Raw genomic sequence first — 25,866 nt, 5'->3', positions numbered from 1 at the left:
GTAGTGAGCACTCCATAGGCAGCACTATGATTACACGAGATCTGACTTATGAGAGCTTTAGAACAGGGCCTGGCACCAAATAGTATAGTAATAGTAGCAATCGTAGCAGTACCAGTGTCATCATTTTTCACACTGTCTTCGATAAATTTCCAGTTGACATGCCAGCCTCATCAGTGAGAAAAGGGTGTGTCCTTTGCTCCATAATCCCCACGGCCTGACATATAGCAGGCACCTAGTAAACAGCTGTTGAGCGAACAAACGAACAAACAGATCTTGCTAAACTGTACAAGGCACAAAAGTACATTCAAAAGCCATTGCCCTGTGCAGAAGGCAAAATCAAGCTGATCTGAAGGTTCTAAGACAAGGGCTGACCCACTTCTGTAAACGGCCAGACAGTACATTTTCAGGTTCCATGAGCCATAGGCGCTCTGTGACAACCATTCAGTTCTGCCACTGTAGTGGGAAAGCAGCTACAGACAGGTAAATGAGTGGGCGCAGATGGATTCCAATAAAATTTTATACACGGACACTAAAATTTGAACTTCATTTGATTTTCACAAGTAATAAAATGTTATTCTTTTGATTTCCCCCCCCAACCATTTAAAAATTTAAAAACATTTGTTAACTCGCTAGCCATTCAAACACAAGGGGCTGGTTTGATTTGGCCCAGGAGCTGGAGTTCCTTTCCACCGCTTCAGCTGGCGAAATCCCGCTCTCTGCAGAGCATCATCAGAAAGGCGGTCCTCGGATTGGGTCAGGCAAAGTGGGCGGGGCCGAGGGTGGGGCATTGTGTAGTGCGCGCAGTTGGGAAGGGCAGGCCCGGATTGGTCCACTCCGGCGGCTGTGAGCGAGCAGCGTGTTAGACATTCAGCCAGTCAGCGCTGCGCTGCCTCCTCGCCCCGCCTCGCGCAGGCGTCCCTGTCACGCGGGGAGTGCGCCACGCCCCCTTACGCGCCCAGCAGGGACTTCCGGGACGGGCGCGGAGTGACGTCAGGAGGAGGGCAGGTAAGTGCAGGCGGCCAGAGGGGCGGCTAGGCCCGGTACGGCTGGGGGTCCGTCCACTGCTTCACCCGGCCTCGGAGCCGCCCTATGGGGTCGAACGCGCCGGGGGCCGCGGGGCTCCGGGAACGTGGGCCCGATGCTCGGTAGCTGCCCGCCCCCCAACCGCGACCCCCGACACAAAACCCCGGGCCCTAGCTGCGACCCCAGACCTGACCCTAGCCCATATTATATACCTCTTCAGGTTTTCCTCATCTGGAAAATGGGACAGTAAGCCCGTATTTCTTTGGGTCTTGGTGAAGATTTTTTTCAATGATGCTTGTAAAACGGTTTGGCATGAGAAATAATCAGAACTACAAACGTTTAACTCAGCATCAGGCGCTCTTCCAGATACTTTAACTCACTGAGTCTTGACAGCAACCTCATCAGGTTGATACTTGTATAAACCCCATATTACAAATAAGATAACAGGCTCAGAGAGAGAAGCAGTTTGCCCAAAGTCAAGCCGCTAGCAAGCAAAGCAGAGTCGGGATCCAAGCCCAAGCATTATGCCCTGAGCCAGTGGGGTTGATCATTATTCTTGACACCAAGGACCAGAGATTTCTATACATCCACCCTGTAGCCCCACCGGTACCACTCACTGGGGTGATAAAACCACGGTAAGACCCCCAACTCCTGTAAGTGGAGTACTTACTCTGTGCAAGCATTACCCATGTTTGTATGTTATTTCATTTACAGCAACTCCAGAAAGTCCTCTTGCCGTCATCCACTCTTTACAGGTGAGGAAATATAAGCTCAGGGAGGCTCAGACATTGGCCAAGGTTACCCAGCTAGTGAGGGATGGAGCAGGGATTCCAGCCCAGGGAACTGTGCCCCCAAAGCTTGGGTGGGCACTTAGCTATTTTGTTGGCAAAAGCATTTTTAGTTTGGAAGTGACTTTAAGAAAATCTGGTCCAGGGGCACACTTTACAGATGGAGGATCCGAGGTGGAGAGGAGTTTGGGGGGATGGTGGAACACTTTATATCTGGGGCTTTGCACCCTGGCTCTGCCTTCCTATCAGCTTCTGACCCCTGGCAAGTTACTTAAGCTCCCACGTCCTCATTCGTCAACTGGAGGTAATACTAACATAGTATAGAGTAAATGGGGCAATGATGTTGGACTCTCTGTAGCAGGTAGCACACAGTAACTATTAGAGAGCGCGCAGCTAAGTTTGCAGAAACAGTGACTTCCTGACTCGAGCACAAGGAGCCAGCAAACTACACTCACAGGCCAAAACCAGACCACTGCGTGATTTTGTACAGCCCACCAGCAAAGAATGGATTTAACTTCTTAAATTGTTGGGAAAAAATCAAAAGGAGAATAATATTTTGTGACATGTGGCAATCATGTGAAATTGAAATTTCAGGGTCCACAAATAAAGTTTTGTTGGAATGCAGCCACACCCGTTCAGCAGTCTATGGCTGCTTTCTAGCAGTGACAGCAGAGTTGAGCCAAGTTGAGCTGTTGGGACAGAAATTCTGGCCCTCAATCGAGAAAATCTGCCAATCCCCATTCTGGACTACGCTTTAGTCCCTCATAGTGTCTCTCTTTTTTTTTAATTTTTTTTTAATTTTTTAAATTGAAATACAGTTGATTTAAAATGTTGTGTTAGGGCTTCCCTGGTGGCGCAGTGGTTGAGAGTCCGCCTGCCGATGCAGGGGACACGGGTTCGTGCCCCGGTCCGGGAAGATCCCACGTGCCGCCGAGCGGCTGGGCCCGTGAGCCATGGTCGCTGAGCCTGCGCGTCCAGAGCCTGTGCTCCGCAACGGGAGAGGCCACAGCAGTGAGAGGCCCGCGTACCACACACACACACAAAAAAACATAAAATATTGTGTTAATTACTGCTGTTCAGCAAAGTGATTCAGTTAAACATATATATATATGTTCTTTTTTTAATATTCTTTTCCATTATGGTTTATCTTAGAATATTGAATATAGTTCTCTGTGCTATACAGTAGGACCTTGTCGTTTATCCATTCTATATGTAATAGTTTGCATCTGCTAACCCCAAATTCCCAGTGTCTCTGTGTCACCCACACTGAGTCTTATGGAACCTCAGTCAGTTATCAGAGGTTGATGAAGTCAGCATTTATCAGGAGCTGTCCTGGGTGCCGGAGACGTAGCACAGTGGCACCTGGCGGAGGAGACAGACTGTGAACAAGTAAACAGACACAGGGTGATGTGGTGGAAGCTCCAGCGAAGAAGTGACTTTAGATCAGGTGATCAGACGAGGCCTCTGACAGAGGTGATGTTTGAGCTGAGACCTGTGACAACACTTGTGGGTGTTATCCTGTGTGTTGTAGGTGTTTAGCAGCGTTCAAGGCAGTTGGCCTGCACCTGCTTAGCTTTCGAAGGCAGCCAGGAAGCCAGAGTGACTGAAACAGTGAGTGAGAGGGAGAGGGGTAAAAGGTGGGCTCGGAGAGGCAGGCAGGGGCCCCATAGGCCATGGGGAGGGGTTTGACTTGATTCTCAAAGCGATGGGAATCACTGGAGGGGTTTAAGCAGGAAAGCGATAGTTCAGATTTATATTTTCACAGATCCTTCTAGCCCTTACGAGGAGAACAGACCGTGAGAGTCAAGGGCAGAGCCAGGGGCCTAGGGAGGAGGTGACTGTACTCGTCCAGGTGAGTGATGATGGGGGCCATGGAGGGATGAGAAGTGTCAGCTGGGAAATATATGTTGGATGGAGAGTGGACAGGACACTCCCTTTCCAGACAGACAAACGCCGCTCCTTGGATGCCTCCTACACCTGCGGAGAGGATCATCTGAGCCGCCACCACCACCACGCACAGCCCACCGCATCTTCACAGAGAAGCCGTGACTGTCTGCCAGGCTGTCCAGGAGGGTGGCACTGGGCAGTGAGTCGGCAAAGCAGTGTCTCGTCGTCTTTTCAGATTGGCTGAGTGGCAGCTGAGGACCAGTAGGCAGCTTCCAAGATGGTGAGTAGACAGGCTGTGCTCATTGGGTTTCTCTTCTGATCTTTAGGTGAAGGGAAGGGGTCCCCTGAATAGCCCTTTCCCTCCCCTAAAAGTCTCCTTCCCCACCCCTGAGCCCAAGCTCTCAGGTATTTTCAAACTCTGGATCATGGTCTTCGGGTGCAGTGGTTTTCAAACTTTGCTGCATACTAAAATCACCCAGGGGGCTTTTTTCTTTTTTTTTCCTGTTTTTTTTTTTTTTCTTAATGAGGTGGAATTCACATAACATAAAACTAACATTTTAAAACATATGATTCAGTGGCATTTAGTACATTCCCAATATTTTGCAATGACCACCTCTGTCTAGTTCCAAAACATTTCCGTCACCCCAAAAGGAAACCCTATACCCAACAGCAGTCACTCCCGTTCCCCCACCCCAGCCCCTGGCAACCACCAGTCTGCTTTCTGCCTCTGTAGATTTGTCCGTTCTGGACATTTCGTATCAATGGAATCATGTACCATGTGTCCCTTTGTATCCAGCTTCTTTCACTTAGCATGATTTTTTCGGGGTGTACCCACGTTACAGCATATATCAGAGCTTCCTTCCTTTTTATGGCTGAATAATATCCCATTATATGGATGGACCACGTTTTGTTTATCCTTTCATCCACTGATGGACACTTGGGTTGTTTCCACCATTTGGCTATTGTGAATGGACCTGTATGTACAGGGATGTGTATACACACGTGTTTTCCGGGGTTGCTTTGGAAAAGCCCTGTGTCCAGGCACCATGCCCTAGAGCAGGTCCTCTGTCAGGAGAACCTCTGGGCGTGGGTCCCAGGCATCAGTATTTTAGAAACTCCTCGGGTAGTTGTAACATGCAGCCAAGTTTGAGACCCACTGCTTCAGTGGATCGTTAAGTCAATAAGTCAATTCAGCAGTTGGCTGTCAGCATTTAAAAGAGAGTTTCACAGCTGGGTGAGCATTCTTTCCTGAAACCTGTGCTTGTGTATTTGGGGTTAAATATGTCTTACCTTAAGTCACGGTCCCAAAATAACTGTGAAAGCCATTGCTCTAGGAGAGTCTAACCCTTGCGGAATTTTCCACAGCGACAACAGTGGGTTTTGTTTTGTTTGTTTGTTTTTCTTTGGCTGAGCCGCTCAGCTTGCCGGATCTTAGTTCCCTGACCGGGGACTGAACCCAGGCCACGGCAGTAAAAGCACTGAGTCCTAACCAGTGGACCGCCGGGGAATTCCCAACAGTGGGGCTTTTTCCCCCAAGTCACCAGTCCTCGATGGGACACGGAGCCCTGGGCCATCCTCCAGGATATCCCTGTCTTCCTTGTCCAGGTCTCGTCCCTCAAGGCTGCACAAGTAGGTCTCCTGTAGGACCCTCTCTGACTCGCGTCTCTCTTCTGCTTTCCAGGGTGAAAGGAAAGGCGTAAACAAGTACTACCCTCCGGATTTCAACCCTACAAAGGTAAGGGGCAGGCTTCCTTCTCCATGTCCACGATAGCATAGCGACCCCGCCGGGTAGGGGCCCCACGCTCTTCATCCCCTCCTGGAGTCAGAACCACAGCTGCAGAAGCCCGGGCGGCCCCCGAGGTCTCCCTGCCTTGCGCTTGTCACCTGAGTCTTGGGGCAGCCTTCCCTCCCAGGTGGTCAGTGTGACCCTGGTCAATGACCCATGTAAACACCAGCATGCCCAGTGTCAGGTGTGGTGTGTTTCCAGTGGAGTCCAGGATGAGGTCCCACACACGGCCTCTGGGTCAGATCCCCTCACCCTCCCAGCTCCAGCTCGTCTGGCCTCCTCATTGTTCCCTCTGCCTGGAACCTCTCCCTCCCTCTGACCCCAAGACTCCTTTCCTTCCTTTAGGTCTCTCCTCACCGAGGGCCTCCCTGACCACCCTCTCGTTCTCTATCGCATGACCTAGTGCTTTATTTCTCTCCGTAGCCTTCTTAACTCCGTGATGCATCACCCATTTATTTGCGTATTATCCATCTCCCCCTCTATTTATTTATTTTATTTATTTATTTTTGGCTGCATTGGGTCTCCGTTGCTGCACGCGGGCTTTCTCTAGTTGCAGCGAGCGGGAGGTACTCTTTGTTGCAGCGTGTGGGCCTCTCTTTGCGGTGGCTTCTCTTTTTGCGGAGCATGGACTCTAGGCATGCGGGCCTCAGTAGTTGTGGCTCGCAGGCTCTAGAGCGCAGGCTCAGCAGTTGTGGCGCACGGGCATAGTTGCTCTGCGGCATGTGGGATCTTCCCAGACCAGGGCCTGAACCCGTGTCCCCCGCATTGGCAGGTGGATTCCTAACCACTGCGCCACCAGGGAAGCCCCCCATCTCCCCCTCTAGAATGTCCGCGCCTCAAGGGCAGGGATGTTCATCTGTCTCACTTGCATCTGTGTCCCCACACTGTGGGCCCTCAGTAAGGGGCTAGTAAATGAATCAGCATGTCTCAGCTATGTGGTCCCCTGCACATGACTCGGTCTTTCTACACCAGAGTCTCCCCATAGGTCCAAAGGGGAAACAAAACAACGTGACCTCCCAGAAACGTTGAGGGATTAAAGTGAGATGACACACTTAAAGTACCCAGCAGGGGTTTGCTGGTCTTGTCATCTCACCTGATCCCACAACACCTGGAGGTAATTATGATCCTCGTCCCCAGTTGACTCATAGGGCTGTGGAAGGCAAAAGGTGAGGTCACTGCCCAGGGTCACACAGCTCTTTTAGCTCCTAAATGGGAGAGGTAAGATGCAGACTCCTGTTTTCCTGATTCCAAGCCCACTTGCTTCACCAAAGCCTAAGTGCCTCCCATTTTGCTGTTAACACTCCCAGCAGGACATAAGAATGAGGCCTCTCTCGGCCTGTGAGAGAGGGCCTGAGCTCCCCCAGCTCAGCAGTGCTAATCTGCTCCCTCTTCCTTTCCACACAGCATGGCTCACTCAACAGATACCATAACAGCCACCCTCTTCGGGAGCGGGCTCGGAAGCTGTCCCAGGGCATCCTCATCATCAGGTAAGGCCCTGGCATCACCTGAGGACCCCTGCCCTTTGTGCCACCTGGTGTCAACCTCAAGGAGCGTTCAGCACCCCCTGATTTTGCCCAGTGCTGCAGGGTCTTAATTCCATAAAGCAGAAAGTTGCTGTATCAGTCAGCCATTGCTGCATAACAAAACGATAGGCACATGTTAAGCACTCGTGTTGTTCACGAGTCTGCAGCTCAGCTGGATGCCTCTGCTGCCCTTGGCTGGTCTTGGCTGACCTGGGCTGGGCTGTCTCACATGTTTGGGGGTTGCCTGGCTGGGGACTGGCTGGTCCAGCATGGCTTTGGTTGGTATGACTGGGCTGTGTTCCAAGTCTCATCCTCCAGCCGGCTAATCTGGGCTTGTTCACACAGCAGCAGCCGGGTTCCAAAAGAGAGCCAGCAGAGGCATGCAAGGCTTCTTGAGGCAGAGACCCTGAGCTGGTACCCTGTCACTTCTGTCTCATTGATTCCCCAGAGCAAGTCATGATGCAGGGAGGGGGTGGGCAACACACTCCACCTCTTGACAGGAATGGCTGCAGAGTCATCTTGCAAAGGGCACGGACATTGCTGCAGTCAAGCCAGGACGACGGCTATTCCGGGGTTCTCCTCGTATTTCTGGCCAGCACCCTGTGGGTCAGCCGTGGCGGGAAGCAGAAGCCCCTCTCTGCCTCATGAACTCTGCCCTCAGCCTCTGGGGTCCGCCCCGGGCCTGAGCAGAGCATCCAGTGGCAAAACCGGCAGGAACCTCCGTGGAAAAGTAGTCAAGATGCAAATCTCAGCAGTGGCCGCAAGAGCCACAGAGCTGAAGGCCACCTCCAACTCCCGCCACGCCCCCACACGCCAGAGCCAGCCACCCACCCTGCCTTCTGTTTGCCAAGCCCTCATCCCATCTGTACAGTGTCTTAAATTCACCTCATTATTCATTACTTAATGGTTCTGTTTTAAAAGAGAAGCTCCATTACTGCTGTTAATGGAAATTTACCAGAATTGCACGTTGCAAATAGAACTGGATGAAAGAAACCCAGGGACTTCCCTGGTGGCGCAGTGGTTAAGAACCCACCTGCCAATGCAGGGGACCCGGGTTCAAGCCCTGGTCCGGGAAGATCCCACATGCCGCAGAGCAGCTAAGCCCGTGAGCCATAACTACTGAGCCTGTGCTCTAGAGCCTGTGCTTGGCAACGAGAGGAGCCACTGCAGTGAGAAGCCCGCGCACCACAATGAAGAGTGGCCCCCGCTCGCCGCAACTAGAGAGAGCCCATCCGCAGCAACGAAGACCCAATGCAGCTAAAAGTAAATAAATAAATGTATTAAAAACAAAAAAAAACCGGTGTCACTGCAACAACTTAGCTAAACCGGAATCAAACACCAGTGCTCCCTGAAGCCTGCTTCCTCCTCTGCTTGGAAACTTGTGTAGCTGACGTGGTGGGATATGGAAGACAGGGCAGCACCCAGCAGAGACGCTCGCCCAGACTGGGTCAGCTGGCCAGAGAGCCACGTGATGGGCCTGGCCTGGCCTGGCCTGGCCTGACCACCGTTCTTTACCCTCCCACTTGCACGCCCTTTGCAATGTGACTGCAGCCAGAGTCGCTGACCTGGAGAGCCTGGGAGAGCCCGCGTGGACAGGGACAAATGAGCTGTTCTCTGTTTGTGCAGATTTGAGATGCCCTATAACATCTGGTGTGACGGCTGCAAGAACCACATCGGCATGGGTGAGCTTCCGCCCGCTCCCCTGCTCCCCACCCTGACCCCCACCATTCAGCCCCACAGCCAGCGAGCCCCTTAACTGCTGGGCACCGTGAGAGACCATCTCCGCACGGGTCCCAGTCAGGAGTCAAGTAGGGGACAGTGGGCTCAAGTGCCTGGTGGGCTGTGGATGCCTCATGGCAGAGCGGTTAGCAGGCTCTGGGTTCAAATCCCATCTCTGCCACTTCCTAGCTGGTGACCCTTGGCAGGCGACTGAGCCACCATGCGCCTCGATTTACCCATCTGTGAAATTCAGGTGGTATGAGTGCCCGCCTGTGTGGCATATAAAGTGCTTAGTGCAAGGAATTCCCTGGCGGTCCAGTGGTTAGGACTCTGCGCTTTCCACTGCAGGGGGCATGGGTTCGATCCCTCGTTGGGGAACTAAGATCCCAGAAGCCGCACAGCGCCGCCAAAAATAAATAAAAAATAAAGTGCTTAGTGCACAGCATGTGGCATGCGCGAGGGCTCGTAAACTCAACCTGCTGCTGCCACTACCCTTACTGTTACCGTGAGCATTCAGACCCCTGATCGTGCCCACAGGTGCGCAGATGGATGGACAGACATGGGTCCGCGGCCCTGCTCAGCAGCCCTGAGGCCTGCGGCAGGTGACTCGACCCTCCTGGCTTCCGTTTCCTCCACTATAGTACAGGGATCCTCCGCCCTTCCCACGGCGCCTGGCCCAGGGCAGCAGCTCGCTCTGTAAACAGGAGCCGGCAGCTCTCGGCAGGAGGGTCCAGTGCAAGAAAGAGGGGCCAGGCCACCCCACTGCTGAAGTGGAATGACTCCCCCCAACACATCCCCCTGATCAGACCCAGCAAGGGGCATCTGCCCCAAAGGCCTCTAGGCGCTCAGGCGACAAAGAGCAGGGCGCAGCCTGACACCGCACATGGGTCAACCTCAGGGCCGTGAACAGAAGCAGCCCCCCAGAAAAGGAACAGCCGGCCAGGCCACACCACCAACCCCCCCAAGCTCTGTTTTTCTAGTTTAAGCTTTTTTCACTCAGTAAGCAAGATAAGAGTCAAGAATATACCATGTAATTAGTGAAAAAGGAACAAAAAACCTGGATTCTCTAGAAAAATAATAAAAGCCAACCTTTTTTTTTTTTTTTTGGCCGCACCCCACGGTTTGTGGGATTTTAGTTCCCCGACCAGGGATTGAACCTGGGCCCCGGCAGTGAAAGCACGGAGTCCTAACCACTGGACCGACAGGGAGGGAATTCCCAAAAGCCAACCCTCTTGAATGCTTGCTGAGCACCTGGCCCAGTGTTAAGCGATCCGTGTGTATTAATAGCTTCTGCAGTTCTCACACCAGCCCTGTGCGGTAGGCATCGTAGGCATCCCTATCCAATCGATGGGGAACCCAAGGCCAGACGGCCAGGGCAGCTGGCCTAAGGTCGCACAGCCGGTGGGGTGGCGCCAGGGTTTGAACCCAGGCCCTTTGGCTCCATCCAGCCCACCCTCCTCTGTGGCCTGAGCACCCATCCCGCAGCCTAGACATGGCTCTTTTGTGCTTGAATTTCAGTGTCCTCCAGAGGTGTCTCCCCTGCAGGGGAGTAAAATACCACCCCCATCTGCTCCCCACCCCAGGAAAAGACGCTGAGGGTGGCCTGAGCCCTAGCCTCATTCTCTCCCTCTCCTCCTAGGTGTTCGTTACAATGCGGAAAAGAAGAAGGTTGGCAATTACTACACGACCCCGATCTACAGGTAGAGGCAGCCTGGTGGGCCGCAGGGTGAGGGGGCTACAAAGGAGTCTGAGTCAGAGGGAAGTTTCTACCCTCTGCCTGATGATTATTCCCTGGGGGGTCTCCTGGAAACCATCATGGTCTGTCAGTCAGGGTACATCCTGCCTAGAACCCTTCATGGTTCCCACCTTCTTCAGAGTAAAAGCCTGAGTCCTCCCCGTGGCCCACAAGGCCCCGCAGGCTCTGCTCCATCCCTCAGGAGGGTTTGTTGAATGAATGAACGAACGAACAAATGAATGGATGGATGAACAAGTGAACAAACTCCAGACAGAAGGTCAGTGCCGGGGTGAAGGAACCATATCTGTCTCAGCCACGGCTGTCCCCCGGACACGGAGCCCAGCATGTAGCAGGTGCTCCGTGAACACTAGTTGATGACGCGCACGGATGGAAGGAAGCGGGCCACGGTGTCCTGACTCTAACCCATCACCCTCCGCCCTGCCAGGTTCCGAATGAAATGCCACCTCTGCATCAACTACATCGAGATGCAGACAGACCCCGCCAACTGCGACTACGTGATCGTGAGCGGCGCCCAGCGCAAGGAGGAGCGCTGGGACATGGCAGACAACGAGCAGGTGCTGACGACAGGTGAGCGCCCAGCGTGGGCTCCGAGCCCACTGCCAGCCCTGAGCCCAGCCCCGAGCCAGGGCCCTGAAGGCCCAGCCCCGCTCTCACTCTCGCAGAGCACGAGAAGAAGCAGAAGCTGGAGACAGATGCCATGTTCCGACTGGAGCACGGTGAGGCCGACCGGAGCACGCTCAAGAAGGCCCTCCCCACCCTGAGCCACATCCAGGAGGCCCAGAGCGCCTGGAAGGACGACTTCGCCCTCAACAGCATGCTGCGGAAAAGGTTCCGGGTGAGCAGGGCTCCGGCCCGGGGTCAGGACCCCGGGCAGGCGGGGGTGGCCTGGCATCACCAGCAGTGCAGCGAGGAGAACAAAGAGCAGGCTGAGACCCAGGTCCAGCCCACTCCCTACCACCTCCCAGCTATAGGCAGGCCATTTCACCCGCGGTTTCCCCGTTCGCCACCACATCCCCACATCACAGCACCCACGGGAGGCATCTAGCCCAGCAGCTACTATTAAGCATGTGGCCCCTTCCCCTGGGGACTCTGGCCCTCACAGCAGACTCTCAAAGGGAAGAAATCCTCAAGCTGGGGCACAAGTGAGTCCCGACACCCCGCCGTGGCCGGGGCAGGCACAGGCCCAGGAGGGCACCGATCAGCTGTCCTGAAACAAAATCCATAGTTTGACAACCCACCCCCACGTAATTTCCACAATCATCCCTAGAGTCAAATCCCTAGAGATAAAAAAGGAAATTACCTATAAAATGTATAATGCCTGTCTCAACATGTAAATGCTTGGGCCAGACACCTGTACCTGCTTGTAGAGCCACTGAGGGCGCAGGTGCAAACGCAGACTCCCGACCCCAGGGGGACAGGGTCGTAGCTGGAGGACACCCTAGGGCGTTGCTGTCAGTGACACAATGGCTACTACAATTGTGCCAAAAATACTCAGTGGAGCTAAGTCACAGGGAGTGGGGGTCTGGGGTCAGAGGAGTATAATAGAAATGGGTTTTTTACCCTCGCGGGCATCCGACAGGGCAGTGGAACGTCCTTTGGGAACATGAGAACTTTTGCCTCTTCCCTCGCTTTGTGGGGCAGCTTACACCCCTGGAGCCTGCAAACAGAGCCCGGGCAGGAGCATCCCGGGCGACCCCACAAGGCACAAGCTCCGTATTCATCATCTTGCCACTCCCATTTTTTCACATCACCTTTTCTGATCATCCTGTGGTTGTTATTATTAGGAGTAAAATTGTGGGTTTTCTTACTAATTATTTGCTACTGAAAGTGTACCTCTCTGGCCAGGCCTCTGCCCAGAGCTGGTGTCCCCTGCCTTGTGGGCATCCCCGAATGGGGTCTAAAGACCCTCAAACGTAACATCCCAAGGAGCCCCATCAGTCCCTAACCTGCCCTGCCTGCATCCTCCCCTTCTCAGTAATGGAAGCATCTCTGTCCTTCCGGACACTCAGCCCGTAAAGCCCAGAGTCAGCCTTGGTTCCTCTTGCTATAACCACCACTCCCCTCTCCCCATCTGTCAGCAAATTCTGGCAGGCTCTGACCACTTCCACAGCCTCCATCATCTCCTGCCTGGACCAGCACAGTCCCTCCACCCTGGTCCCCAGGGGCTCATGCCCTGTGTCCCACAGGCTGTTCCCCTCACAGCCACCAGGGGGCGCCAGTGAGCGCCTGGGTGGGATTACATCCCTGCTATGCTCAAAACCCTCCGTGGCTCCCAATGGCCAGAGTCCTGCCCTTGGCCCACCAGGCCCAAATGATCTGCCCCTTCCCCTCCTTACCCCCATCTCCACCTTTCCCTTGCTCATTCTGCTCTATCCACATTGGCCACCTCACTGGCAAGCACACTTCTGCCTCGGGGCCTTTGCACAGGCTGTTCCCTCCACCTTGGAACACTTTTCCACCAGATACCCACATGGCTCCCTCACTCAGACACCTTTTCTCAAACATGATTTTCTCAGGATACTGTCCCTAACTCTCCCCTCTACCATGCACACCACATTTAAAGTTGAACCCGCTGCCTATTTCCTACCCTCTTCCCAGCATTCTTTCTCCCCTCACCACTTTGTCTTGCCCACCCACTAGAATGTCAGCTCCACCAGGGCAAAAGACTTTGTCTGCTCACTGCTGTGTCCCTAGTGTCTAGAACAAGGCCTGGCACCAGAAAGACATTCTGTAAATATCTGTGGAAAGAATGAATGAGTGAAGAACCCAGTGGTACACATACTAATGATTGTGTCTCCTGCTGTTGAACAAATTCTATGTCCCGAGCGCTGTGTGAGGCCTTTTCCTCGCATAAGCTTGAAGAGAAGGAAACTGAGACCCTGAACACCGGAGGGATTCTCCCCTCCAGCTCAGAGGGCAAAGAGGCACGGCTTTGACACCCACCATCCCTCCCCAACCCCTTCTCCCCAACACAGGAAAAGAAAAAAGCCATGCAGGAGGAGGAAGAGAGGGACCAGGCCCTGCAGGCCAAGGCAAGCCTGGACATCCCGCTGGTGCCGGAGACAGAGGATGACCGCAGGCTGGCCGCCCTGCTCAAGTTCCACACTCTAGACTGTGCGTGGGGGCCAGGGGGCGAGGGGGGCGGGGTGGGGGGAGATGGGGGCTGCTCGGGCAGAGGGCGGCTCTGGACCTCCTCCTCCCCCCTCCCTCTCCCCATCCCCAGCATATGAGGACAAGCAGAAACTCAAGCGGACAGAGATCATCAGCCGCTCCTGGTTCCCCTCCAGCCCGGGACCTGGCGCCAGCAGCAGCAAAGCCAGCAGTGTCCTGAAGAAGCTGTCCCAGAACCGCAGATCTGCTCCCACTGGCTCCCCCATCACCGTGGGGCACCTGGGCATTGTGCGGCGGCGGTCCCGGGAGGTCCCAGAGAGCCCTCAGCACACAGCTGAGGCCCCCAAGTCTGGGGAGCCACGGGTGCCAGAGGGCACCGCCCAGGACAGGCCCACATCCCCCAGAGACTCTTCTCAGGAGACAGCCAAGACGTGCAAGAACAGTAGGCCACCGGGGCAGGAGGAGAGCTGTCAGGACAGGCCCCAGCCCCTGCCAGGCTCCTCCCAGGAGGCAGCCAACCCCCAGGACACACCCCAGCCCTGCAGCCTCAGCTCCTCCCTCGTGGCTGACTACTCCGGTTCGGAGAGTGAGTGATTCTGGGGGCCAGATTCACTCAGGAGGCCAAGACCCACCGAGGAGGCCCCTCACAGGCTGCAGCCCCTTAACCCACCAGCCCTTGGAGAGCTCAGTGACCACCCTCCCCAGACCTCACCTCCTCACAGTAATGGAGTTGTTGTTTATTTGGTCCTGGAGAGAGTGTCTGTGCCTTGTGGGACCCCCGACCTCCCAGCATTAAAACCCTGCTTCTTTGCCTCTGCCTCAGGTTACTAGATGGGCCCAGGAGCTATGCCTGCACCCCTCCCCCCGCAACCCAACTAAGCTTGCCCAGCATCTCATCAGCCAATGTTGATGCTGTGACCACAGCCTGGGTCCCCACCCAGCTTGATGAGAGTTGAAAGGTAGTAGCCCAGGCTGGCCTGTAATCGGTGCCAGCTTCCTGGAGGAGGTGGCACAGGCTGGGTATGAAGGATGAAAATGGGACTGGACAGCAGGGGTGCTCAGGATCCAGGCCGGATGCAGAAGGGGATGGAGCACACAGGTGTGGGCTGTTCATTATCCCCCACCCATGGGGGCACCCTGGAAGGGTCATGAAAGAGTCCCCAGCGTGTTGCTTCCTTTGACGGAAACTAGTAAACTGAGCAAAAAAAACAGCTGAGCATCCACCAGGTGACTCATGGCCCAGCACCTCCCCCTAAATCCTGGAGAAGGATCCTTTCACAAATATTAACGGAGCACTTGCAGTGCACCAGACGCTATCCGAGCCACTGGAGATGCAGTGGTGAACAAACCAGACATACGGACCTCTCGGGGCTGAGGTTCCGGCTGAATTCTGCTGAACTTGTAATGTGCCCTGTCCGGAGGTAGTGGTGGCCCCCAGCCCGCAGGCCTTTACTCCCCGCGGGGATGGGAAGGTCTCAAGGCAGCAGTAAGAGTCTGTTGGATCTCAGAACCCCCTTCTGGTGCCTTGCTCTACGTGAGGCCACAGGCAGCACTGGCTCTGGCTGAAGAAGTCAGGCACCTGAGAGTACCCACCTGGCACTTAGGAGTCTTGCTATAGCCAGACGCCAAACACAGGGCTTGGCATGCAATAGTTACCCTATAAATAGTGGCACCATTTTGGTTCCGAGGGGGCGGCTAACTGCCCAGGTTTGGCGGAGAAGGTGAAGTAGGACCCGGCGCCTGGTTGGCGGGTCCCGGGAGCCAGCGAAGTTGATGTGCGCACGCTCCTCCTTCCGGGAGAGGTCCCACCCCTGGGGCCCTGGCCTCGCCTCCTGCGCCCTTTCCGGCCCCGCCTCTGGTGCGCGCGGCCAGCTGAGCCCCGGGAAAGGCGGTGATCGCGGCTGCAACAGCATGACTTTGGAGGCGATCCGCTACTCGCGGGGCTCACTACAGATCCTCGACCAGCTGCTGCTGCCCCAGCAGAGCCGCTATGAGGCGGTGGGCTCGGTGCGCCAGGCCTGGGAGGCCATCCGCGCTATGAAGGTGGGGTCGCTCGGTGGGACCGGGGTGGGGGGCTTCCCATGCCTGCAGTCCCTGACGCCCCCATTTCCCCACCAGGTGCGCGGCGCCCCAGCCATTGCGCTCGTGGGCTGCCTCAGCCTCGCCGTGGAGCTGCAGGCGGGCGCCGGGGGACCCGGACTTGCCGCGCTCGTGGCCTTCGTGCGCGACGCTCTGAGCTTCCTTGTCACCGCCCGGCCCACCGCCGTCAACATGGCCCGCGCCGCCCGAGACCTGGCCGACCTCGCAGCCCAGGAAGCGGAGCGGGAGGGCGCCACGGAGGAGGCGGTCCGAGAGAGGTAGAGGAGCCTTGTGCCAAGCGCTGCTTTAACCGGCGGCTATTCATTCTTTTTTTTTTTTGCACAACGACCCATGTTACAGATGGGGAAACTGAGGCAAAGTGCTCTTAGTCCAGTGCCACACAGGCAGGGCTGGGACTCACCACCGGGCAGCCTGGCCCCGAGATCCTTGAACTCAATGCCCTGACTTTGAGCTCCCTGAACGTCCCCAGCCCTATCTGCCCTTGGAGGCCCTTTTAAGTGCCACCTCATTTACCTAGTTTTTGCTTTTGTAGAATTTTGTTTCTAGCCCTCGTCCTCTCCCTGCTCTCTTCCCACTCCCTCCCTCCCCATCTGCTGCACAGATACTCTCCATGTTCCTTAACCCCCACCAGGGTGCCTTCTGCCTCAGGGCCTTTGCACACACCATTTCTGCAAGCCAGGTATCCATCTACTTAATCTCCTCTCCTTCAGATTTCAGGTTTGTGCCTTCCCCACCCCCCGTATAATACAGCTCATTCCTGTCCTCTGTCTCCTGACTCCGCTGCCTTTCCCTTCACTTTATTGTCTGTTCATCACCTGCTTCCCCCACCTCCGTGTCAGCTCCAGAGGAGCAGAGATTTTTGTCTTGTTCACTGCTGTGTCCCCCAGCCCCTGATGCACAGGAAGTGCTTAGTAAGTGTGTCTCAAGAGCAAATGGAGTTACAGTCAGGTGGCTGTGGCAGAAGGGTCCAGACCCACAGCTGTGAGAGGCTTTCAGCAGGGGAGCTCCAGGAGAGCGGTGTTGGGCAGGGAGGAGGGGCTGGTGTGGGCCCTGAAGGCTTGTGACTTGTGCCCAGAGTCCCCTGTCGGCCCCAGAGTGATCCGCTGGACCGAGGACATGCTGGCAAAAGACCTCCGGGACAATCGGAGCATCGGGGACCTGGGAGCCCGCCACCTCCTAGAGCGGGCAGCCCCCGAGGGCGGCAAGGTGATAGTGCTGACACACTGCAACACCGGTGCGCTGGCCACTGCTGGCTATGGTACAGCCCTAGGTGAGTGGGCATCACAGGGATAGGGGAGGGCCCTTTTTGGATGCAAGAGAAAGAAACCCAAACCCCCCCAAATGTGAATTATATACCCAAACCCCCCCAAATGTGAATTATACACCCCCCAAAATGTGAATTGATTAGTTTTTGTACAGAAACACTCAGGGGGTTGGCTTCAGGCATGACTGGATCCAGAGGCCCAAATAATAGCATCAGGGTCCATCTATCCGTATCCCTAAGATCTGCCCTCCTCCATGGTGGCATCACCCTCATGCTCCACTCGTCGGCCAGGGTTCAGATCACAAGGAAAAGAGCCTAGGGTCTCTATTCCGACAGTGTTAGAAAAGTCTCCTTGTACCTCGGGGGCTCTGATGGAGTCATCTGTCCATCTAGGATCAGTCACTCGATAGGCCTGGCCTGTGCCATGTGCCTAGAAAATGGGTGGGGGGAGTTCCCTGGCAGTCCAGTGGTTAGGTCTCAACACTTTCACTGCTGTGGCCCAGGTTCAGTCTCTGGATGGGGAAGTGAGATCCCACAAGCCGTGCAGTGCAGCCAAAAAAAAAAATTAAATACTTTTTAAATAAAAATAAAGTTAAATTAAAATTTAAAAAAAAGAAAGTGGGTGGGATGTGGACTCCAAGAGGACTGAGGGGTAGGGCGTAGCCCCCTAAAGAAAGATTAGGGTAGCTGTGACCAGGACCAGGGGGACTGGGTCCTGGAGTTCAAGGCAGCGGATTCCACTTGATCCTAAATTCTCCAGGAGGTTTCGCTACCTGCCTAGGTGCCACCCTTGGGCCTGAGGCTCTGATGGCAAGACATTCATTCATTCACTCAACAAATATCGATGCTTAGTAAATGCTTATCTCCTGTGTACCCCATCATTCATACATGCATCCATTCCTTCAGTCACTCAACATTTATTAAGCACCTACTGTGTGCCGAGCACAGTTCTAGGAGTTAGGGACCCAGCAGTGGAGAAAGTAGATCAAATCTCTGCCATCAGGAGCAGGAAAATAGGAGGAACAGACACAGGAACAGAACAAATACGTATGATGCATTTGAAGGTGGCAAGTGCTAAAGAGAAAGAGTAGGGGTTGGCAGTGCGAGGGTTGCTCTGTGAGATGGAGGAATCCCGGAAGACCTCACGGAGAAGGCATTCTCTAAACACATTTGTACCAGGCAGAGAGAACAGCCACTGCAAGGGCCCGGGGGTGGGACTGCATGGTTTGGAGAACCATGCTGCTAACCAGTGGGCTGCCCTGCCCATCTGTCCCTTTGCATCTCATCCTCCCGGTGGGCTGGGCCCCACAGGTGTGATCCGCTCGCTGCACAGCCTGGGCCGTCTGGAGTGTGCCTTCTGCACGGAGACCCGGCCCTACAACCAGGGAGCCCGGCTGACGGCCTTTGAGTTCGTCTACGAGCAGATCCCCGCCACCCTCATCGCCGACAGCATGGCGGCAGCCGCCATGGCCCACTATGGAGTGTCAGGTCAGCAGGTGGGGGGTGCCAGTGGGCAGGGCTCCAGGCATCCAGGGCCCCGTGGTGACTCCCGGCATCTCATTCCCCAGCTGTCGTCGTGGGAGCCGACCGCGTGGTTGCCAATGGCGACACGGCCAACAAGGTGGGCACCTACCAGCTAGCCATCGCCGCCAAGCACCACGGCATCCCCTTCTATGTGGCTGCCCCCAGCTCGTCGTGTGACCTCCACCTGAAGACGGGCCGGGAGATCATCATCGAGGAGCGTCCTGGCCAGGAGCTGACCCATGTCAGCGGGGTCAGGATTGCGGCACCCGGTAAGCCATCCGCTCAGAGGGGGGCACCATAGGCCTGGGCACCTCTGTTGAGGCACCCTGACCCCTTCACAGGCAGCAGGTGGTATTTGGGGTGTCATCAGCCTTCTGGGGCATAAGGTGCTCCTTCAAGCCATATTTTAGAGCAGACACGTCTTGGAAGTCAGATTCAAGGTCAGAAGATACAGCTAATGAGTTGGGAAGCCTTGAGCGCATTGCCTTGCTCTTCTCCACCTCTGTTTTCTCACCTGAATAAGAAATAAGAGTACCACCTGGCCGAGTGCTTATGAAGAGACAGATATTTCTCAGCCTCCCCACACTTCCCGGCTGTGTAGCCTGGTTGCCTAAAATTCATCCCTAAGAGCCCCATGAGCTGTTTTCATGACCTACCTCATATACCCGAGGCGGTTCAGTGTAATTAACCCACGTGAAGTGGAGAACAGTGCCTGGCCCTTAGTGCTCGTTAAATAGTAACAAGTATGATCAAAAACCTTTTATTAAAAGGACCAGTTAGGGATAGGGAATTTGGGACTGACGTGTACACACTGCTATATTTAAAATGGATAACCAACAAGGAGCTACTGTCTAGCACGGGGAACTGTATTCAATATCCTGTGATAAACCATAATGGAAAAGAATATAGATAGATAGATAATAAAAATAGATACATTCATTCTGAAAAAATATATATTTTCTCGTGATTTTTTTGGTGCTCCTGCTTTCCTGGAGGCTTAATTATTTAGCACTGATCAAAACCCATAAGACCATGGAAAGCAGAGTTGACAACCCACCGTGTCCCTCCCCCCTGGGGACCCCGATACTCTGTTCTGGCCCAGGATCACGGGAATGCAGACCCCAGGAGAACAGGTCTTTCTTCTGATTTTTCTAAGAGAAGCCTTACGTTTGTTATATGTTTGAAAGCTCCCACACTTGGAGAGCTGGCAGCTAATTCAGTGGGCTTAAAAAACTGTGAACCAGAGAAAACAGAGTTTGCAGCCTCTTGTGTAAGAGATTGTTATTCATTCAGCAAATATTTTTGAGCACCTGGCCAGTGCCAGGTGACATGATAGGGCCGGGGAAACAGGAGTGAAAAAAAACATAAAAGTCCCTGCCCTCATAGAGCTGACAGTCCAGTGGGGAGACAGACAACAAACAAGGTAAATAACAAAATTCCAGTGTATGTTAGAAGGGGGTAAAGGCTGAGGAGAAATAAATGAGGCACAGAAGGATATGGGAAGTGTCTGTGCAGGGGGTGGATTAGACAGGGTTATCAGAGAAGTTCTCACTGAGAAGGTGATATTTGAGAAAAAACCTGAAGGCAGTGAAACATCAAGTCATGTGCGTATCTGAGGGAAAGCATCCAGGCAGAGGGCACAGCCCATGCAAAGGCCCTGGGGTGGATTCTTGGAGTTTCCTAAAGAAATTCCTGGAGCAGGCACAAGTGGGTGGATGTATATAAGACTTTGAAGGCTTCTTCTTAGACAGTGACAATCCAGGAATGTGGGGGGTCTAAATTCATTACTGGTATCAAAACCCATGCCTTCATGCACTTTGGGGGTGGGGATCTCTAGATTCTCAAGGATTCCCCAATCCCAAAAACCACTGTGAGTGAGACAGGTGACAATAGCTTGAGAACTTTCAATGAGCCTAATACCTGCCTTTCTTGCCTCCCCCCTCTCCCCTGAAGGAATTGGGGTTTGGAATCCTGCCTTTGATGTCACCCCCCACGACCTCATCACTGGCGGCATCATCACAGAGCTGGGTGTCTTTGCCCCTGAGGAGCTCCGGGAAGCCCTAGGTGCCACGGTCACCCTAGATGGACCCCAGAAGTAACCAACCTAGCTGTCCATATCCTGCCCCCATTATTTTTATAATAAACTTATTGAATGGCCTGCCCAAAAGCTGACCTTGTTCCCCCAACCACAATTCTTCCCAGAACAGAGAAAGCAGACAGGGCCTTTGCATGGCCCTTAAGATCCCAGCAGCTGAAGTCAAGCTGCCCGAGTTCATATCGCAGTTCCACCGCCTTTTCTTTTTCTTTTTTTAATTAATTTATTTATTTTTGGCTGTGTTGGGTCTTCGTTGCTGCGTATGGGCTTTCTCTAGTTGTGGCGAGCAGGGGCTACTCTTCGTTGCAGTGCGCGGGCTCTAGGCGCTTGGGCTTCAGTAGTTGTGGCACACGGGCTCAGTAGTTGTGGCTCGTGGGCTCTAGTGCACTGGCTCATTAGTTGTGGCGCACGGGCTTAGTTGCTCTGAGGCACGTGGGATCTTCCCAGACCAGGGCTCAAACCCGTGTCCCCTGCACTGGCAGGCAGATTCTTAACCACTGCGCCGCCATGGAAGTCCTCCACCGCTTTTTCTGTTGTGTGATCTTGGCCAAATCACTTCACCTCTCCATGCTTTGTTTTCCTCATTTACAAAATGGAGACAATACTAGTACCTCCCTTTTTGGTTGCTCTCAGGGCTGGAATTAGGGTGACACCTCAGGTGCAAAATTTTAGAGGAGGCCCTGAGAAGCTCAGTAGTCAAGATAAAGAATAGCTTCATGCATTACTTTCGAAAAATCAAAATTAATGCAAAAACAATCCATGGTGAACAAAATATAAAGATATTAAATAGAACGAAACCCTGACCTTGCGTATCCTGACCCTACTCCCTCCACTCCTGATACCAGCCCTCGTTCCAACAAAACTTTATTTACAACATCAAGCAGCCAGTCCACAGGCTGTATTTGGACGATTTTTCATTGTATTAAAATATTATTTTTGAATGTTGAATATATTTTTATCTTGATAACTGAAGTTCGGGGCACCCCTTAAATTTTGCACCAGAGTGCCTCACTTGCCTGACCGTAAGTCCTAGACTTGAAGTTTATGTATAAAGAGCATAAAACAGCATAAGTTTTATAAAGCAGATAAGCACCCAGTAAGTGTTAGCTTATCATTATAACCTTTACTTCGAAATTTTTGCGAAATGCGGGCTATCATCGACCGTCGTGGGTAGTGGTCACTTTAACTCTTTGCCACGTTGTATCCCGTGAGCCATTCCGCCCTCCGGCCCCACTGTATCCCATCGTGCCCTGCGTTTTTCGTCTGCGACCTCCCACAGCCCCGCCTCTTCCGGTGCATGACTGATCATGGCGCAGGGGCAGCGCAAGTTCCAGGCGCGGAAACCAGCGAAGCGCAAGACAGCGGCGACAGCCTCGGAGCGGAACCGGGGCCCGAGGAAGGGCGGTGAGGAGCGGGCCGGGGACTGGGGGGCGAGGTGGGCCCGAGGTTCTCCGGCCTCACGAGAGCGCATCTCTCCCCAGGTCTCGTTATCGCACCCAAGAAGGCACGCATCGTGCAACAGCAAAAGCTCAAGAAGGTGAGTTCGAGCGTGTGAGAGACCCGGGATGGAGAACTCCCAGTGCTGTGAGCTTCAGTTTCCTCCCTTGTGCAGTGGGTACGGAAACATTATCTCCCAATCAGTGAGACTCCTAAACCCACGAGTGGCGCGCAAAATGTGTTCAGCACACACTGGCTGCTTTCGCTGAAATTGTCCTCGTTAATAGACCTCGAGAGGGAAGGCAGCCTGGGAAAGGGGTTGAAAACCCCAGCTTTGCAAGAAGACAGTGCTGGGAGCAAAGCGCAGTTCCATCGACAGCTAGTATATCTTCACCCTGAGCTTCTTAAAGAAGAAATGGTTGTAGTGATAGCACTTTTCTCCTAGAGTTGTAAGAATTCAATGCCATAGGACACCTGTAAAGCCCTGAGAACAGCACAGGGCTGAAATAAACGTTTTTGTGGTTGTTTTTAAGTGTAGCTTTTTCGTGTGCAGGTGAATAGGGTTGATCTTATAAAGAAGTTGCAAAGAGATTTTTGTTAAGGTTGCAAAGAGAAGTTACAAAGAGATCTGGTGGAGGCAGACCTGAATTCTAATTGTACAACACACACTAACTCACCCTATAATCTTGAGCAAATTGTTTAGAGCCTCAGTTTTTTGTTTTTTGTTTTGGCTGCGCTACACAGCTTTCGGTAGTTCCCCAACCAGGGATTGAACCCCGTGCCCCCTGCAGTGGAAGATGGTATCTTAACCACTGGATCGCCAGAGACTCAGTTTTCTTAGACCTGGGAACCCAGCAACCTGCTTACCTCCATGTCTCAGCCGGAGGGGGAAAGTGTCTCGTGAGCATCTCAAGCTCAGTATGTCCAGAACCAGGGTCCTGATCCTACCCCCACTGTGCACCCCGACTCCACCATGATCCTGCCACAGTCTCTCCTTCCAGATACTCGGGATTCTCCCTTTCTCTCACATACAGGTTGGATCTCATCCCTTTTGCCTTCAGGATTAATCTAGATTCCACCCACTTCCCACCTCTCTGACCCCCCCAACCTGGTCCCATCCCATCATCTCCCACCTGGACCAGGGCAGTCACATCCTCCCAGATCTCCTGGCCCCGCCATTCCCCATGGCAGCCAGAGGGCACCTGTGAGCACCTGAATCAGGGCACTTCCCTTCTCTGCTCAGAACCCTCCGTGGCTCCCACCTCACTCAGGAAGAGCCCAGGTTCTCCCCACAGCCCACAGGACCCGGCACACTCCGCTCCTGTCTTTTCCCTGCCCTCACCTCCTCCCTCTCTCCCTCCAGCCTCACTGGCCCCATAGCTGCTCCGTGCCCCACCTCAGAACTTCTGCACTAGCTGTTTCCTCCGCCTGGATTCTTCTCCCAGAAATCTGCACGGCTTCCTTCCTCCCAGTCAAGTCTGGCTGCAAGCGTTGCTTCTGAGCGGCTATCCCTGATGGCAACCCCACCCCATCCCTCACTCATCATCCCTTGTATTCTTTTCTCCATAGCAGCACTTGTCATCTGTTATCCTTCAACAGTTGACCAGAGGGACTTTCACTGGCGGTCCAGTGGTTAAGACTCTGCGCTTCCACTGCAGGGGGCGCCAGTTCCAGTTCCGATCCCTGGTTGGGGAACAAAGATCCCGCATGCCACTGGGCGTGGCCAAAGGAAAAAAAAAAAGGTTTACCAGAATTTGTCACTGACAGCTGTGTTGTCCACACGCACTGAATGTCAGCTTCATGAGGGCAGAGGTTTTTCTGTGTCTTTGCTGTTGTTTCCCTTGCGCCCAGGCGTGTGGTGACAGTCATGGTTGTCATGGTCGTTGGAGCTCACAGGTAGGGCAAGGGAGCAGTTTAGGTAATATGATTAAACTACCAGTTTTGGACCCAGACACTTGGGTTCTGGTTCCTGTGCCTTTACTTGCCTGCAGCCCTATTTCTCAGAGCCCCAGTTCACCATTAGCAAAGCAGAGACAAGGGGAGGCTGCCCGCCTGGAGGCTGAGGCTGGAGACTCTGGGCGTGCTGGGTTCCAATCTCCCATCGCTCACATGATTTGGGAATCCTGGGCAAGTGCCTGCTCACCACATGGGCCTCAGTTTCCCCAGCTGTGAAGTGGAAATGGGCAGAGGTCTAGAAGCTGAGATCCAGAGATGAGAAGGGGTTCTTCGGTGTGCAGTGTTCCCAGAGTATGGGGCAGAAGCAGGACTTAAGCCCCAGCCACCAGACTCTCAGGTGGTGTTTCGGGGGGAGTTGCTGGTCCGGCCCCTTGTGAGCGCACAGGAGAAAGGGCAGCAGACCAGGCCCCCCCTCCCACCTCAGGCCCCAGTCTGATTATGCCATGGTTGCTCCCCCAGAACCTGGAGGGCGGGATCCGGAAGAAGATCGAACATGATGTGCTGATGAAAGCCAGCACCAGCCTGCCCAAGAAGCTGGCGCTGTTGAAGGCCCCCACCAAAAAGAAGGCAGCAGACCCCGCCTCCACCAAGACGCCTTCCTAAGGATGCACCCCAGCAGAGGCCATCGCCGCAGCCCTGTCTGTGCTCAGGCCTGTGCAGGGAGGAGAGGCCGTGCTCCCCAGAGCCTTGGGTTGTGCCTCAAACTTTACTGGGGGCCTGGCCCGTGAGCAGGTGATCAGCAGGTCAGAAGTGCACTGGCTGGCTTCCCAGCGTGCCAAGGCCAGGCCAAGCGCAGGCCAAGGCCAGGAGGATGTCTTCACCAACTTGCTGTGCCCCCTACCCCTCCCCACATCCTGTCTCCACTGGCTTAACCCAGAGCAATAAACCTGACTTTGTCATTCCTCCCGCGGTCACATGCTCCTGTGAGCGGGACGCGCTGGGGCCTGCGGCCAGGTGCGCCGACCAGGCCATCCCCAGCAGTTTCCACAGGAGGCTAGCCACGTGCCAGCGAGGGACGAATGGGCTTCTGCACCTCCAGCCTGGGAGCCAGGGGAGAGTGTTCTTTCCTCCTGCCTTGGGTGACTCACCTACATACCCTCCACGGACATGCCTGTGTCACCCCCTCTGCCGGGGACCGGCCAGGCAGCCTAGTGAGTCACTTTCCCATCTGCAGGACAGGTACTGACACCACCTTGTAGAGTCAAAATGCCGATTAAACCAGAATGTACTTATAAACTTCTCAGTGCCACCTCGATCTTTAAAAAAAGTCATAAGTCAGAACAGCAAGTATGAAGCACTGCCTGTGGCCCAGGCCCTGCTCTGGTGCTTTTTACACATCACCTCAGTCCTCATGATGCCCAGGTCAGGTCACATTAACATTCCAGAGCAGGGACTTGAACCCGGCACTGGCGGAGCCCCAGTACGTGTTCCCGGCCGCCCATCTGCTGCCTCTCTTAACAGACCAAGTTTCTGTTCTGTTCCATCCTGGGCTCCCCTCCGCTAAAATATCTGTGCCTGTGGGATCAGCTGAGCCACTGTCTTTGGAGGGAGGTGGGAGTGCGGCGGCTGTTACCCCGAGGTGGGTGACTGAACTCCCAACATTTTTCTTAAAAGCAAGGGACAGACACTGGAAAACAGTTTGGTGGCTCCTCGGTAAGTTCAGGCTGGAGTTACCACGTGACCCAGCCGTTGCCCACCAGGCACACACCCCAAGGGATCGAACACAGACTCAGTATCTCGTACACGTACGTTCACAGCAGCACCGGTCATGGTCACCCAAAGGTGGTAGCAACCCAGATGCTGCCAACAGATGACTGGATAAGCAAAGTGTAGTTTATCCACAGGATGGAATATTATTCAGCCATAAAACAGAATGATACAGTTCACCATGGGTGAA

General features: G+C 54.1%; 3 protein-coding genes across 4 annotated transcripts; all 3 read left to right on the top strand.

The window, feature by feature from the left end:
• Positions 1-988: 988 nt before the first annotated feature.
• YJU2B (YJU2 splicing factor homolog B) lies at positions 989-14,383 on the top strand. Of its 2 annotated transcripts, none has more exons than XM_082835877.1 (12): positions 989-1,005; positions 1,738-1,778; positions 3,577-3,663; positions 3,758-3,978; positions 5,380-5,433; positions 6,889-6,971; positions 8,634-8,689; positions 10,366-10,426; positions 10,907-11,049; positions 11,145-11,317; positions 13,458-13,596; positions 13,706-14,383. In XM_082835877.1, the coding sequence occupies exons 4-12, from the start codon at positions 3,976-3,978 to the stop codon at positions 14,185-14,187; spliced, it is 1,194 nt and encodes a 397-aa protein (XP_082692003.1). In that variant the 5' UTR covers positions 989-1,005; positions 1,738-1,778; positions 3,577-3,663; positions 3,758-3,975; the 3' UTR covers positions 14,188-14,383. The 2 variants fall into 2 exon arrangements, with proteins under 2 accessions (XP_082692003.1, XP_082692002.1); XM_082835876.1 differs by having other exon boundaries at positions 3,754-3,978.
• Positions 14,384-15,489: 1,106 nt separating this feature from the next.
• Positions 15,490-20,580, top strand: MRI1 (methylthioribose-1-phosphate isomerase 1; the record flags this gene model as incomplete). Its single annotated transcript, XM_082835573.1, has 6 exons — positions 15,490-15,636; positions 15,712-15,950; positions 16,788-16,963; positions 18,269-18,445; positions 18,526-18,750; positions 20,435-20,580. Exons 1-6 carry the CDS (start codon positions 15,505-15,507, stop codon positions 20,578-20,580), a joined length of 1,095 nt encoding a protein of 364 aa, XP_082691699.1. The 5' UTR covers positions 15,490-15,504.
• A 1,278-nt stretch (positions 20,581-21,858) lies between these two features.
• On the top strand, positions 21,859-25,182 carry LOC309959164 (leydig cell tumor 10 kDa protein homolog). Its single transcript, XM_082835325.1, has 3 exons — positions 21,859-21,980; positions 22,058-22,113; positions 24,429-25,182. Exons 1-3 carry the CDS (start codon positions 21,884-21,886, stop codon positions 24,570-24,572), a joined length of 297 nt encoding a protein of 98 aa, XP_082691451.1. The 5' UTR covers positions 21,859-21,883; the 3' UTR covers positions 24,573-25,182.
• The last annotated feature ends 684 nt before the right edge of the window (positions 25,183-25,866 follow it).

The sequence above is a fragment of the Leucopleurus acutus genome (assembly GCF_964270905.1).
Source record: "Leucopleurus acutus genome assembly, chromosome: 3".
NCBI classification, from domain to species: domain Eukaryota; kingdom Metazoa; phylum Chordata; class Mammalia; order Artiodactyla; family Delphinidae; genus Leucopleurus; species Leucopleurus acutus.
The sequence above is the reverse complement of the archived record's forward strand: the minus strand, read 5'-3'. Positions and strand labels throughout refer to the sequence as shown.

Coding starts and splice junctions, on each gene's coding strand:
- YJU2B (XM_082835877.1), top strand. Junction 8,690..10,365: donor CAAGAACCACATCGGCATGG/GTGAGCTTCCGC, acceptor CTCTCCTCCTAG/GTGTTCGTTACAATGCGGAA. Junction 11,318..13,457: donor TGCTGCGGAAAAGGTTCCGG/GTGAGCAGGGCT, acceptor TCCCCAACACAG/GAAAAGAAAAAAGCCATGCA.
- LOC309959164 (XM_082835325.1), top strand. CDS start 21,884: ATGGCGCAGGGGCAGCGCAAGTTCCAGGCGCGGAAACCAGCGAAGCGC. Junction 21,981..22,057: donor CCGGGGCCCGAGGAAGGGCG/GTGAGGAGCGGG, acceptor ATCTCTCCCCAG/GTCTCGTTATCGCACCCAAG. Junction 22,114..24,428: donor AACAGCAAAAGCTCAAGAAG/GTGAGTTCGAGC, acceptor TTGCTCCCCCAG/AACCTGGAGGGCGGGATCCG.